We start from the raw sequence: 14,892 nt of genomic DNA on the forward strand, positions 1-14,892 counted from the left end.
TGGAGTGAAAGTAGAAAATGAGTACAACAGCTAGACAGGAAATTATGGATAAAACAGGATAGGTCACATTACCAGTTTGACAGCATTTCAGATATTTCAAACAAATCAATAATTATCAAGATCAACTGATACGAATCCTTTTTTTAATTTTTTTTTTATTAAACTGTGTGATCCACAGAGTGGTCCACAGTGTCAAATGCAGCACTTGGATTTAGCAGTTTTAACAATGAAGTGCGATCAATATCTATGTTTACCAGCAAATCATTTAGCTTTTTTCATTTAGATTATTGCAGGTTGTTGATTTTAACCCTAACTTGGCAACAATTTGCAACAATGAATAGAAAGCATTGAAACACTGGGCAAGGATTACTTTTTTGGGGGGATATGAAAACAAGAAAAAACAGGGTTAATTAATGGCAGCAAAAATTTTTTCAAGGGCTTCATTGAGGAAAGAAACAGCTAAACAAGCTGGGGGCAATTTCTTTGATCTGGTTAGAGTTCCTTTGCCACAACACTAAAGAAAAACTTTGAACCTCCCATTTTAATTGACAGAAAACTGTGGTTTTCTTTAATAACTAAGAGACACTTTTACCTATTATACGTCTAGCGACAGTTGCATATCTGGATGTGTACAGCTGCTGGTGGCAGGCTTGCATTTAGTATAGCAAGAACCTAAGAAATTCAGCATATATCTGATATCATTTGAGAAAATTAAGTAAACCCATATTTATTTAACTATTAAGCGAAGGTATAGCTGTCATGCAGGATTAGATACATAATAAATGAAGGATACTGTAGGTGGTTAAGGAGTGGGAATTTTTATAAGTTTATACTCCCACCCACTCCCTTGAGTACATACAAAAAATTGAAATTATTCTTCATGGTGGATTTTTTGTACATATTCAAAAAATAAACTAATAAACAAAGCAACTTGAAAACTGGTTAGAATGAGCTCAGTCGTCCTTTGACAGTCCAAATTTATTTTGTGTGTTTCCTTTGGAAACTTTTCTTTTACACTAAATTAGCTTGAAGATAGAAGAGTTCATCAAAGCTGATGTAAAAGTGAAGCACTGTGAGTTCATTTTATTTGTACAAACGGCAGAAAATTTGGTTTTATTTCCTCCACAAGCATGTTGTGAGTCTGTGCCTGGAGCAGGTTTGTCTTTTTTTCCTCATCTGCAACTTGTTAGATATGTATTCTAGTTTGCATAAAATCTTTGATTTATAATAGTGAATTCACTCATTCGCCTGATTGTAATGAGGGATTTTGGTTGCAGCTAAAAATTACATTTGAATTTAAATGGACCCTGGTACAGTTCTTTCTTAATTCATTTGGAAATCACATGATCACCTGTAAAAGGCAACTTACCAGGTTGAAAATCCCTAGGTAGAATCGCCTTAGTGTGACATTTTCAGCTGTCGTTGACTTTCTGATGAGGACTGAAGATAAGATAAAGTGATTCTCCAAGAGGAAAGCAGAGTGGAGCAGAGTGGCCCACTGGTAGATGATGTTGTCTGTCATTTTTCTTGTCAAGGACACTTCTGCCTAAAAGTTCAATTGGTCTTTGAGAGTGAAAATGGAAAAAGGTGGAAAGGCTTGCACAGGCACACCTGAACAAACTGCAGGTTGTGTATGTTTCCTACAAAGAAAATTAACAGCCTGTCTCCTTTTTTCCCCCTCCCATTTGGTTTCTCCATCCTCCCAGTTGTAAAATCTAACCAAGTAATAGAAGGTGAATGGCCATGTTTGCCTGACAGGGCCATTCCTCCTCCAATATTACACTGGAGAGGCTGTTTGTTCATAGATGTGCTTGAGAAACATTTCTGGGTAGAAGAGAAGGGTGATAACAACAAGCATTTAGATTCTAGTTTAGATATAGACCCACATGTTTCTCCTTTTATATCACTTAGCAATTCTTCCAGTTATTGTTTATCTGTGGTGTTTTATTATGTTTTTTTTTTATTACCTTTTAAGTTTGACCAAAATAAGATGAACTATTAATTGGTACTGTACTTAGGACAACATAGTGGTATTTTGAGAGATTTTTAAATTGCTTGCTATGGAAGAGATGCTATCCATAGATGCTCTTCCATCTATGGAAGAGCATCTATGGATGCTCTTCCATAGATGGAAGAGCATCTCTTCCATAGATGCTATGGAAGAGATGCTTCCATAGCATGTGGCACTTGCTATGGTGCCACGTGCCATGTGGCACTTGGCTGACCAAACGAGGAGGCACAGAATGTGGTGTGCTTGTAAACACAGGCTGAGCAGCAGAGCAGGTTGCTGGGTAAGGCTGCAGGAAACAACTGCACTACTGTTACTGTCTACTAAAGATTGTTCATTTGATAACAGAATGGCTTGATTACACCTGGAGGCTCACATGCAGTATGAGACTGCTGCAATCATTTGCTTTTCAGCTATGTCCTTGGCAGCATAGTTGAATGTGGCTGTAGGTAAAAGCAGTGCAGGAAGCTGACACTCCCTACAAAGCAGTGGGTCTGTTGTGAAACCAGCCTGGATGTTTTAGTGCATATTTGAGTTAAATGGTTGCTTTTCTACAGACATTTTATATTTGCAGTTACTTTGCTGTTTTATTTATTTATTTATTTTACTATATATAAATGAACCCATTGTAAATACATATTTATGTTTGTGGGGATTTTTTTAAATTATTATTTTAACAGATGGTCAGGAAGCAAAAGTGGGAGAGTACAATTCTATCGCTGACATCCTGGATCTCCAGAACAACTCCATCAGGTTCCAAGGTAGGACAACTTTACTTGTGGAAACTATTGGGGTAAGGATGTCAATCTTTCCTTGCAGAAAAAAGCTCCACTGCTCAGAGCCTTTCCTTAAATCCTAGAGAGGTTTAATACCTCACCAAAGGCAGGACCAGGTATTTCACTATAAGTTGCCAAAGCAAGCTTATTGAAATGCAGGGAGACAATGAAACCAGTTAAATAATTGTCCTAATATGCTTTTTGATAATTAATGCTCGGGTAAGTCAGAGTATCATCTTCTAGCATTCATTCACATTCGAGGGCTACCATTTTGGTAATGCACAAGTATGAAATTATGTCATGCGAACAAATGAACAGGCTGTTTGATTTGAAGATCTCTTATGTTTGTTTGAAATACCATTTGTTTTGGGTGCTGGTGATAATTATAAAGTGGGACTTTCAGAAGCCCTATTTAGATTACATTAGAATTGAATTTAGATTTAAATAACTTAGGCATTCTATATGATAATCATGCTGAGTGTAATGCTAGAGTACGTTAGGAAAAGCACCAATTTATTGCCCCACAACGTTAAGAATCAGTGGTCACAAATATGACCAGCTGTTATTGATGGTCCATTTTTATTATTCAACAACTGTCTGTATTATAAAAATGCATTTGAGTGCTTAGTATTCAGAACCCAACTCATGGGCAGTGATTCAGGTGCTGCACAACATCTACACTCAGTCCAAACTGGTTAAAATTGCTCATAATTTATGAGGTAGTTATTCAGAAATAAAGTCTGCATATTACATTTTATCAGAATTCGTCAAAAAGGAAAAACTATTAAATAAAATTATTACATTTTCATGTAATAATTTAGGCCTAAACACAAGCAGTGCAGTTTTGAAACCCTGCAGCAATGCAGGGTTAAAGGTGACCTAGATGTCATGAATTTGATTGAAGAAATGTTTATTTGAGTGACTGAAGCTCGATTCTGAATTGGGGCGAGAGACTTGAGATCTAACTTGGGGGGGAAAAAATTACTTGAGAACATCTCTGATTTAAACTTGGCCTGTGCCTGCCTGTTTAAATAATTTTTAATGTTATCTTTTCTCATATTAAGTGTATTTTATGTCTCTAATGTCTATAAAAATAAAACAAAGGAATTAGATAAATTAACTATCTGAAATTAAACACTTTGACAATATGTATGGCACAACTGTTTATAACTCATATAGTCCAAAATAGATTTTTTTTTCTGTCAGCATCTGAATATTTTTGAGACTGAACCAGGATCACAATTCACCTTCCTAAGCTGGCCTCTCGCCTCTAAATTATTTACCAGTCCATTTTTCCTCTCTTTCGGGTTTTGCAAGTGTTGACATACTTTGGAATTTGTTTGATCCTTCTGGCTATTCTCCCCCCACGGCGCTCTTTCGCTCCATCTTCCCTTCTCTGCCCCAAATAAAGAAGCTCCTGCAATGAAAGCTTCTTGCTACATCCCTCACCACAGTAAACGCACAGAGGATGCCCATGCGATTAAGTCTAAATACTAGAAAATGCAGCGCTTGCCCACAATAACCTGAATGTGGCGCCGGTAGAAAGATTTACATGAATATTTGGAAGCTGAGCTTGAATAAGTTAATATTTGCTGCAGTAGCACATTCTTTTAGAAGACGAATGAATCTAAAGGAGGAAAGTTCAAATAAGTAGATTTCTTTTTCTTTTTTTTTTTTGGAAAAAGTTTAGCACAGAAAATGGTTGAAACTTTAAGAAGTATGAAAATAACCTTTTCTCCTCCTTTGTGTCGTAGGTGTGGAGCCTCCCAAAGATCGCACATTTGTTCGTCTACAACGGCGCCACATCAATGTTCCACTGTACAGCATCTTGTCTACTATAACCATCCTGGGCATGCTAATGGCCGGGGCTTTCCTGTTCTTTAACATCAAGAACCGAAATCACAGGTCAGCATCTAGAAACAGACCAGTACAACCTTGGCAAAAAATGACAGCCAGTGAAGATAAAACGCAGACTTGTACTGTGGGAGAAAATATTAAATTAGCAGATTTTGTAAAGGGAGAAGAAGTAGAGAGATGAATGAAGGCCAGACAAGCTTATGTGGGGTGAATAGTAATAGAAATAAAAATGAATCTAGTCAGATAATACAACTGTTTAATATACTTGTGGTTTTTTAGACTTTTCTTTGCAAAAGTATATTGTCAGTTTTAAAGCTCCGCTAATCAGTTTCATCGTTTATTTAATGTTTTGTTCTCCTTCAGACTAATCAAGATGTCCAGTCCATACATGAACAACCTGATCATCCTAGGAGGCATGCTGTCCTACGCCTCGATCTTCCTCTTTGGTCTTGATGGAGGTTTTGTTTCGGACAAAGAGTTTGAGACGCTCTGCACTGTGAGTCCACTTCAAACTTTTATCAACCTATTAAATATTAAACGCAAGCTTGAGTTTGATTCAACATCCTACAACCGCGAATTCCAATTTGATTTTGGAAGATTTGAGTTGGTAGCCCAAAAAGTACTGCACAATTTATAAGTGGATGAAAAATAGTGTGGTTTTCAAACATTTATGGAAATAAAAATCTCAAGGATGTTGCATTCAGCCTCTACTAAAAGTGCAACCGATTGCCTTGAGAAGTCACCTTATTAGTACGCAATCTCGGAGTGCAGCTGCTCTGTGAAGGCCTCAGAAGTTTGTTAAAGAAAATTCATTACAAAAATGCAAACCTGCAAGCCTACTGAAACATGGCCATCCATATAAACTGACTGAAAAACATTAATCAGAGAGACTACCATGAGCCCCTTCGTAATGGAGGAGCTGCAGACGTCAACAGCTCGGGTGGATCACTGTGTCAACCTGCTAGCTATTGCTCACACAATAAGCAAATCCAGCTTTTCTGGAAGAGCTCCAAGAAAATCATTTTTGAAAAGACAGAATCAGAAGAAGCAATATTCATTTTGCCACAAGCACAGAAAACATGTGAAGGTCAGAGGAAACCAAAGCAAAAACTTTTTCATCTTTGTGGAAAATGCTGTGTGATGAAAAGATGTGCAAAGCAGATGGTAACATACCCAAAAGACTTGCAACTGTAACTGCAGTCAGAAATCGTCATGCAGGGGCAAAAACATAATATTTTCTTTCTACTTATGCAATACTTTGGTTTGATCTATCGTATCAAGGCCTAAAAAAATGAAATAAATTTTAAGGGGTATAAATGCTGTCACAGTGTATTGTCTATTTTAAAATTCCCATGCTATTTTCCTATTTTTATTTTTACTTTATATATTTAAGATATGCCAAAGCAAAAGTAGCTAACAAGCCTCTCGCATGCACCTTATGATCAAGGGAAAACTGATTGAATCTCACTGCTGGTTCTGCAGCTAGCACAGAGCACATTAAGTGTCTCCCCTCAGGTAGCAGTACCGTGTGACTATGTAGATACTGGATTAATTAAGGAGTTTTGATTACAGTGATAACTAGTTTCCACTGTGATAACACCATAGCCGACACACACACATCACAGACACAAGTAATGACAGGCAGGGCACGTCTCGAGCTGCCGTCACCTGGATGAAGCTGCGCTGCAGAGCCAAAACAGAGCCTGTCACTTCCGATGAAGTGCTACAACAAAGGAGCGCAGAGGTTGATAGATGTACTACTGATTAATGAGCTGGTCTCCCAGTGAATAGACGGCCTAATTTTTCTTGTCATTTGTAGCCAAAGCTCTTCCAAAGCGTCACTCAAAAGAGCACACGTTCCAGTTAAAATGCTAGGTTTTTGTGTTGTAAAAAAAAATTAAACCATGATTACAGCATGATCACTTTTCCCAAATATAGTTTGACCTTTATGGTGTATAACTAGTAGATAGTAAAAAATAAAAATAAAATAATATATAATGTCGGTTTAGAAGCCATTTTTTTTGTCAGGTGACTGTACAAATTTTCTGTCAACGTTAGTCCTGGACGTTGGCTTGGACATTCCAAAGTGTTCATTTTCCTCTTACAAAGTTTTTTTTGTTGTTGATTTGGTTGTGTACTTGGATTTATGGTTAAAAATAAAATTTCTTTCTATGTCAACTTTCTGGGTTTGAATTGACTCGTATTAGAAGCTGTGCACCATAGAGTAGTTTTAGCGCCAAACACGTTACTGTAGAAAATGTATTAAACAACCAGGACTTGTTGGAGGAAAAATAACTTTTCAGAAATGCTGCTAGCTTTTTAGGAGCCTCCCTGACTGGTTTCGATCTGTTTTCATCCAGATTGAAACCAGTTTTTGTAAAATCCTGTTGTTCCATTTGTTCTCCAGTTATTTATGATGGCCTTGTGCATGTGTAATTTTGTAGGTATTTTATTACCATTCTCCTTTCTGATACCTTTGTGCATTGAGATAATTTTGATCATTTGTAATCTTTCTGCAAAATATGACTTTATGTCAAGCACACAAATGTGGAAAAGTTAAAAAAAATAATAAAATAAAATAAAAAAGGAGAACTTCAGCAGATTCACTGTAAATGAAGCCAAATATGAACGTGAGAACAAAGAACGGTCAAAACAAATCAAAAGTAATTTTAACCAGGTATTAGTTTACAGGTGTGCATATGGAACCAGACTGTTTTGTCATTTGTTTTAAATAGTTTTGCCTCTTTCTCGTCAGTTTTCCACCTGAATTGCACAAGCTGTATGTCACTAGGTGGGAACAGGTCTAAAACGTTTTGGAAGAACTGATCTCAGTTTTTTGTCATTTTTTTTACGACAAAAATTGGCTTTTTTTTTTAAACTCACTAAGGTGCATTAGCACCTGGTCATGCTGAAGTACACAACTGTCTACTCATTTCTGATTTTAGATTCTATTTAACTTTCAAGCTTCTTTAACTCATCAGCTTTGTGTTTTGTGCTAAAACAAAAAAGGTCCACATTATTATTTTATTTTTTTTACTAAAATAAAATGCTCTCAGAAGTTTGACAGCGCCATTGCTAAGGATGGTCTACCAGAGCTCTTGGAAGTAAATAATAAATCTGACAGCATTTTATTTTTAGGACGCCTTGCAACACTATTTTGAACAAATTTATCTTTAGATACTTGTCAGATCAGATGCTGGTTTGAGCTTTGATTACCCCGTTATGACACGTTGCGAATGTGTGCTAATGTACCGACAGGTTCGGACATGGATCCTTATTGTTGGGTACACAACTGCTTTTGGTGCCATGTTTGCCAAGACGTGGAGGGTACATGCCATCTTCAAAAATGTGAAGATGAAGAAAAAGGTAAGAAAAACTGTAATTATTCAGTAAAACGTGTATGTTTCCAGATTGTAAATATGATTTATTAAAGGACAGAGAGAATTTTGACATGCTTTTGAGGTAAAGTTAGGAATAGATCTATCTGTCCCTAAATAAATCTTTGAACACCAAACAAGATACCTACAACTTTATTTAGTGATAAGCATCTTCATTCGGCACATGTCCTTTCTAGGTTACATACATATGAGCATTGATATTTAGCTGATCGTGCCCAGACTTGAATCAGATAGAAATATGTGTGAATACTGCTGGCTGCAGCACCTTCTCTGTACAATGTCTCTTTGAAGAAAGGAAAAAATAGAAATATAGATATCTTTTTAAACAACTGACCCGATCTGTTTCACTGGCCCAGTTATATAAAGTGCTGCTCTTTCTGTGCTGCAAGTCTTCATGGCCTTTTGTATTAATAGCTGTTCCCCTCTCCCACTCTATTTCTCTTCTCAAAATTTTCCATATTATTGGAAGGGTGGGTGGCCTTACATTGAACATGAAAAGACATAGAAAGAAAGAAGGAAGGAAAGAAAGGAGGAGGGGTGAATGACTGAACTTGTAGAAGAGGTAAGGAGGGTATAGAAAAATAGCGGCAGAAGGGATGGCGGAGTGACAGAAGCAAAGCAGGACAGAGTAAGAAACAAGACAAACAATCTGGCCTCAATGGCAAAGAAAGTAGGCTGGGAACGCTGAAGAGGAAACAAAAATCTGGAGACCGGGTACAGATGATGAATCAAAAGAGGTTAAAAGACACAAACCTCTAACATTTTATTAAAGATTTTTTATAACTCTGAACCTGACCCCTTATATTTATTTTATGAGTTGGGTTTTTTAAAAATAATTTCAGAAAACAGAGCTGTTTTGTCTCTTTGAACTTGGTATTGCTTTGACATTTCATAGCCAATTATTTCAACTCACTTCCCCTCCTCTCACCTTCCCTCCCTTGCTAACAAAGACAAAACAAATGTTTCCTTTGAGGCAGTATTCACCCCTGCTGCATAGTTTAGCTCTTAACACTCAAGATGTGTGCTCTATTGGCTCAGGGCCTGGGTTTGTGTGCAGCGGACACACACACGTTCCACTTCATCCACATTGATTGAGTGCAGGTGCTTAGGCTTCAGCAGACTGATAGTTGCTGTTGGTGCCCTGAAACGTCTGCCAACTGCTGTCAGGGGAGGGACAGACACAAGTGTTAGCCATCTTTTCTTCAAACTGTGGATCCAAAGCAGCAACACTATTCACCCCTTTCCTCATAGTTTTCCTTCATCAGTTTTTTTTTTTCCCATAAAATGGAAGAGTATGTAATTCAAGAGTGAGTTCCATAAAGTTTCTGCTGGGTGGACTCCAGTGAATTGTTTTTCTGTAAAAGAAAACTAAAAAAAAAAAAAAGCAATTAAATCTGTACAGAGACAGATAAGAAGGTTCCCAGAATCCCTCTGTCATGGACTGAAATGAGGGTGTGACAACCTGGAGTAAAAATCCCACAGTTTTTCAGGTATTAACAGACATATTAAACATAGAAATATCTGACATGCTCTAATTGCTTTTGTTGAAACAGAAAAACAACATTTTTTTTCTACTACTGCTTAAATAAATTAGAATTTGACACAAGACTTAAGCAAAAAGAAACAAAAAAGAGAACATTTTTCATGGCTGGACATCTAAATGCTCACCATCTCTGGACAAGACTGGTACAATTGATCTTCTAGTCTGAAAACATATTCATTGTTTCACCTTAAAACTCTTGAAATTGCACATTAAAATTCAGACAATTCACATAATTGCGGTCATCTATTTCAAATAATCTTTTGTCACTTCTTTCAAAACAATTGAGCTTATAAAATATTGTTAAAACTTCTAGCATATTTGAATGGTTCCCAAGCTAAGGGATCTGGGATAAAGATACCTTGAACGTTTCCTGGAAAGTAATTAAATTTACCTTCCTCTTATTTCTTTACTAGAATTAGACTACATAGTTCTGATAGCCTATATAGTAAAGATATTTAATCTTGCACCTGAAAGCACCTATTAAAAAGAAAAAAAAGACACTGTTACTACTAATTAGTTTATTCAAAGCTCAAACCGGGTCAGTAGATAATTCCTTTCTTTTGAAAGTAAAAAGGAAAAAAGTTATTGCACTCTCTTTCTACAAGCTCATTAAGGCTCTACACATATTTCTTTTTTATTTCTTTGAGTTTTTCTAAAATCAAGTTGGATACTTGAGACAAAAATTTGTGCAACACCAATGGTATGTCTGAATGCCAATATTGCTGGTGGAAAGAAAACAGGTAACACTTCAGTTAATTTACAGTAATTACATGTACAATTTGTCTGAAAGAGTCACTTGACAACATAACACATCATAGTTTAGCAGATGGAAGTGTAAAGTTTTTTTTTTCTTTTCAATACTTTTGAAAAAATATCCTTCCCAGGTATTTCCTCATTAGAGTATTTTGGAACAGTTAATTTGAAATTTAAAGGTGTTTAGATATCTTGGTGTTAAATGATTATTTTAAACCTTTTCTCTGAAATCTTTATATATTTATAGGCACCCATGTTAAAAAAAAAACATGTTTTGTTTTTTTTTCTTTTACTTGTAATCTGATTGGGTGTTCCTTTTTTTATTGTTTCAATCTGAGATTAACCTGGGGCAATGAAACATGAATAAATATAAATGTTTTCTACTCGCAGCACTTTACTGCATGCACATCTATTTTTTCTTTGGTTCACGCACTACCACATTGCCAGTGGCTGTTTAGTGTACGTCTTTCTGAAATAAATCGGACATGCCTAACGGAGGGGCTGTGGATCCCACCTATCAATATTCTTTGTCTAGCCACGGCCACATTTGCTCGGTCTTTGCATCATCAAAAGACTGAGCAGATCAAAAGACAATCCCCTCATGTCCCTCGTTCGGAGCCCACCGGGGGAAACGGACACCTGTGCGAGCTGCATCCAGACTATGTGATACTTTCCAAACAGAACGTGACCCTGTCTTCTCCTGACCTTTCTTTTGATTCATGGTTTCAGTCAAATGCTATTATAAATGAAGATCACAAACAGGTCATGGCTTTCATCCTTCCAAAGTTCAGAGTACAAAAGACGAGTTTTAGACGTGAGCAGTGCTGACTCAGCATTGGTTCCTTTTTAGGCAACAGGATTTGACTTGCTGACAGAACTTCTAATGGATTATTGACCAATAGCTCTTCTGGAAGTGTCAGATTTTATTGTTTTATACTAGTAAAAAGGGAATATAAGTCCTTAAAAATGTTAAAAGAAAGGCATGAATAAGCCAAGATTAAAGTGAAATAACTCAATAAATAAGGTGTGTAAAAATGTCCTGCTTAACATACCTTTATGAGATAGATGCTAGTCCGTTAAAGGCCCACACTTTGAACTACTTCACAAAAATATAAGCATATCATCGTCTTCTTCCTCCACAGATCATAAAGGACCAGAAACTGTTGATTATCGTCGGTGGGATGCTGCTTATCGACTTATGCATTCTAATTTGCTGGCAGATCGTGGACCCTCTCAGGAGAACCGTGGAAGAATACAGCTTGGAGGTCAGAAAGGCCTTTTTTTTTTTCCTCCTGGTCAAATATGTGCTCTGTTCCAATATTTTTGTGTCAATCTGATGGGGCTTTTTTCAGCAAGGAAGGTCCGATTGAGTAACACCGAGTTATTCGAGCAAGAGAAATGTCTTCATTATACTGTAGAGTGAGCATATTCTTTCCTTGTGGTTGTTGTTATTTTTGGGTCAGGATGTGAGCCATCGCTGCCTTCTGTGCTCATTCTATTCCCGGTTGCCAGTTTCAATGGGAGACATTGGCAAGGGCCAGCGGAAAACAAGCACTTAGCATCACATTCATTCTGCCGGAGAGGTTGTTGGGTGTTAAAGAGATTTTAACGCCGCTTTACTCTGAGAAGTCAGAGATCTTCCATTGGAAAAACGCAGCAGTATTGATTTTATAGAAATTGATGCCGTGTGATGTCTGTTGAAATATTAACAAATGATTGTGTGATCAATTATCTTTAAGAAGATTAGTGTTTTTTTAACACTGGATGAAACTTAATATGTTCAGAGTGTTATTTTTTAATGGAATTATCATTTTCCTTCTAGAGGCAAAAGTGCACAGTTTATAGATATAGCTGTATCCATGAGTTTCTTAGTTGCTACTGGAAAAGAAATGCCTTAAGCTAAGAGAGAGTCATACAGGCAGTAAATGAATTCAAACTCACATTAAAAACATTAGCTATATGTACTTTAGTGTAATTAATACTGCTTATGTCAGAGAGATAAAACATTACTTCAGAACATTACAACCTCTAAGTTTTACTTGACGTTTACATGAAATCCTATGAATTTCTCTGAAGGTTTTAAAAGAGATGGACCATGACCCATTTTAAAAGTGGATCGTGTTGATGTTGATTACGTTTTGGGATTAGAAATGTTTCTGTTCAGCCTTGGTGAGGAATTAAAAGTTTACATACCCTGGATTCCAAAGAGCTCTAACCCAGATATGTTTTATGTGTGGTTGGATGTGATTAAAGAAAATTAAACCAATTAAATACAGGCTTTGTAAATTAGTGTTGTGATTAGTCACACTTTTGCCAAATAGCAATATTTGGCAAATTAAACAAAGTTTGTCAATTCCAATACATTTTGTTAATGACTGACTCAATAAATACAGATGTACAATTTGTATTTTAATGATGGACAACTTCTTTCTCGATTTAGTAAAACTGTGGTTTTACTTTCATTCCCATTGTTAACCAAGCAGATCAAGAAGCAGTTAAGTTTAAAATAAGAAAACCAACAACTATAAACATCAAACACCTGTAAATCCTGTAGTTATTTTGGGGAAAAACCTTAATACCTTTAGAGTTTACAAAACCAGGTTTCTGTCATTTAGTTTCTATGATCTGTGTCACTCTTTTAAGTCACTGCATTCTGGTGGAAATGTGATTTATAAATCCTCTACTTGAAATGTATTTTTGATAACGCAACAAAGCAAAATCATAAAAACCTTTGGGATTCAGAGTATGCTGTCAATAAAACACTGACACAGAGTATATTCATCTGTTTTCTTTTCTCTTACCTCATCAGGATGTCTCATTTGACCACCAGTTTTCTCTGGTTTTACATTTATTGGGGGTTTGTAGTGGTAATGGTCTTTGAAGGTGACTTAAAAGCAGTGTTCAACTTAGTTTGACTCAGTTATTGAGCACCGTTTCATCACATCACCATGCCATTAAACAGTGATGCCATCTGCTCTCGTTGCTCCCTGCCACCAACCAAGCACATGAATGGAGGGGGAGCACGTAGCTCAAAGATCAAAATGCTCTGCATTCACTTTCGGTTGGGTTGCCGATATTTATTCATTTAAACACCAGTTCAGACGGCCATTATGCCTTTTAATTCCACAATGCAATTAAATGTGTGCACTTACTTTGGTTATTTTTTCTCTCTTTTTTTGCTGGTATTGATAATCTTAATTGATAAATTTACATACAAGCAATATTTTTTTTAATTCTCATAGTTATTTAATGTGAACAATATCATAACCCCCACAATATGTGTATGCAGCTTCCTATAGACTTTGCTCATACTGATTGGACCTGGACTCACTGTGGGCTTCTTTGATGCGTCCCACTTGGGTTGACTAAATGCATATATTGCAAAAACCTATTAAGCTTCTTTTATAGGAAACTGAATCTCACTAAGAAAATGACTGTGAATTGCACAACACATGTAGGGCCCATTTGATTTCTCATTTTATCTAGAATTCAGCCACATTAAGTAGTTAACGTGGGGCTATTACATAATGCACATACAATTTCAGCCCAATTTATCAGCCATTTCCTGTCTATATACTGTGTATGATGTGGTCTAGCTATGATATTTTGAGTGAGATAGACGTTCTGTAGCCTGGGATGCTGTGGTGGCGCAGGGGTTAAGCACCACCCACACAAGGAGGCCTTAGTCCTCAATGTGGCCGTCACAGGTTCGAATCCCAGCCTGGTGACGTTTCCCGCATGTCTTCCCTCTCTTTCATTACTCTACCTTCTTGCCCTAGCACTTTCAAATAAAGGCCATTAGAGCCAAAAAATGTAAAAAAAATAAAAATAAAAATAAAAAAAAGAGGTCAGTAGCCTTAAAGGTTCAAAATGATAAATTATGCTTTTGCCATGTTTGAAATGTCAAGTCATGTTGACAAACTAAACGTCTATACTGTCAGATTCAGTAAATTAAAAATACTGTTGAAAAGTTCATTTATTTCACTAACTAATTTCACTTGGTGAAAAACATTTGTAGATTAATTACACAGAAAGACATTTTCAATCCTTCATTTCTATTAACTTTGATGATTTTCCGCTTACAGTTGATGAAAACATGATATTTAAGACCAGAATAGTACATTAGACCAATAGAAAGACGTTTTAAAATCATCTTTCTTCAAAGGCCCCCAGCCTTTAATTCTATTAAGTGGGACTTTTTTCTTGGTGAGTCACTCCTCAAGTCTTTCAGACATTAGTATGTAGTTCAGAAGATGTCTGACTGCCTCCCAAGAGGCCAGAGACCTCGAGAATATATAGCATCGGTTGATTCTAATTGACCTTCGAGGAAACAGCAGAAATCGAAAGGTCAGAAAGAGAGGTAGATTCTTTTGTGGATTTTAATGAAAACTCCTTTTGATCATTTTTATATGGATTTTCTTGCTTTTTCATGTTTGTCACAAGGGTCCTGTGGGGGGAGAATTTGTGTCTCATACTGCGCACCAAGTTTAGAAATTGTATCTTCTGTTTTAAAATAAATTGTGTGTAGGTACAAAATCCGAAATTCAGTTTCAGGTC

The 14,892-nt window shown here is 36.5% G+C and overlaps 1 protein-coding gene across 1 annotated transcript in view; it reads left to right on the forward strand.

Moving 5' to 3' along the window:
- gabbr2 (gamma-aminobutyric acid (GABA) B receptor, 2) overlaps positions 1 to 14,892 on the forward strand; it is a 189,751-nt gene that overhangs the window by 121,421 nt on the left and 53,438 nt on the right. Inside the window, exons 9-13 of the mRNA XM_032580308.1 lie at positions 2,689 to 2,769; positions 4,539 to 4,689; positions 5,005 to 5,137; positions 7,900 to 8,007; positions 11,478 to 11,600. Coding sequence (XP_032436199.1) covers positions 2,689 to 2,769; positions 4,539 to 4,689; positions 5,005 to 5,137; positions 7,900 to 8,007; positions 11,478 to 11,600 — 596 coding nt within the window. The remainder of the gene's footprint in view (positions 1 to 2,688; positions 2,770 to 4,538; positions 4,690 to 5,004; positions 5,138 to 7,899; positions 8,008 to 11,477; positions 11,601 to 14,892) is intronic.

The sequence above is a fragment of the Xiphophorus hellerii genome, chromosome 13 (genome assembly GCF_003331165.1).
Source record: "Xiphophorus hellerii strain 12219 chromosome 13, Xiphophorus_hellerii-4.1, whole genome shotgun sequence".
NCBI lineage: Eukaryota > Metazoa > Chordata > Actinopteri > Cyprinodontiformes > Poeciliidae > Xiphophorus > Xiphophorus hellerii.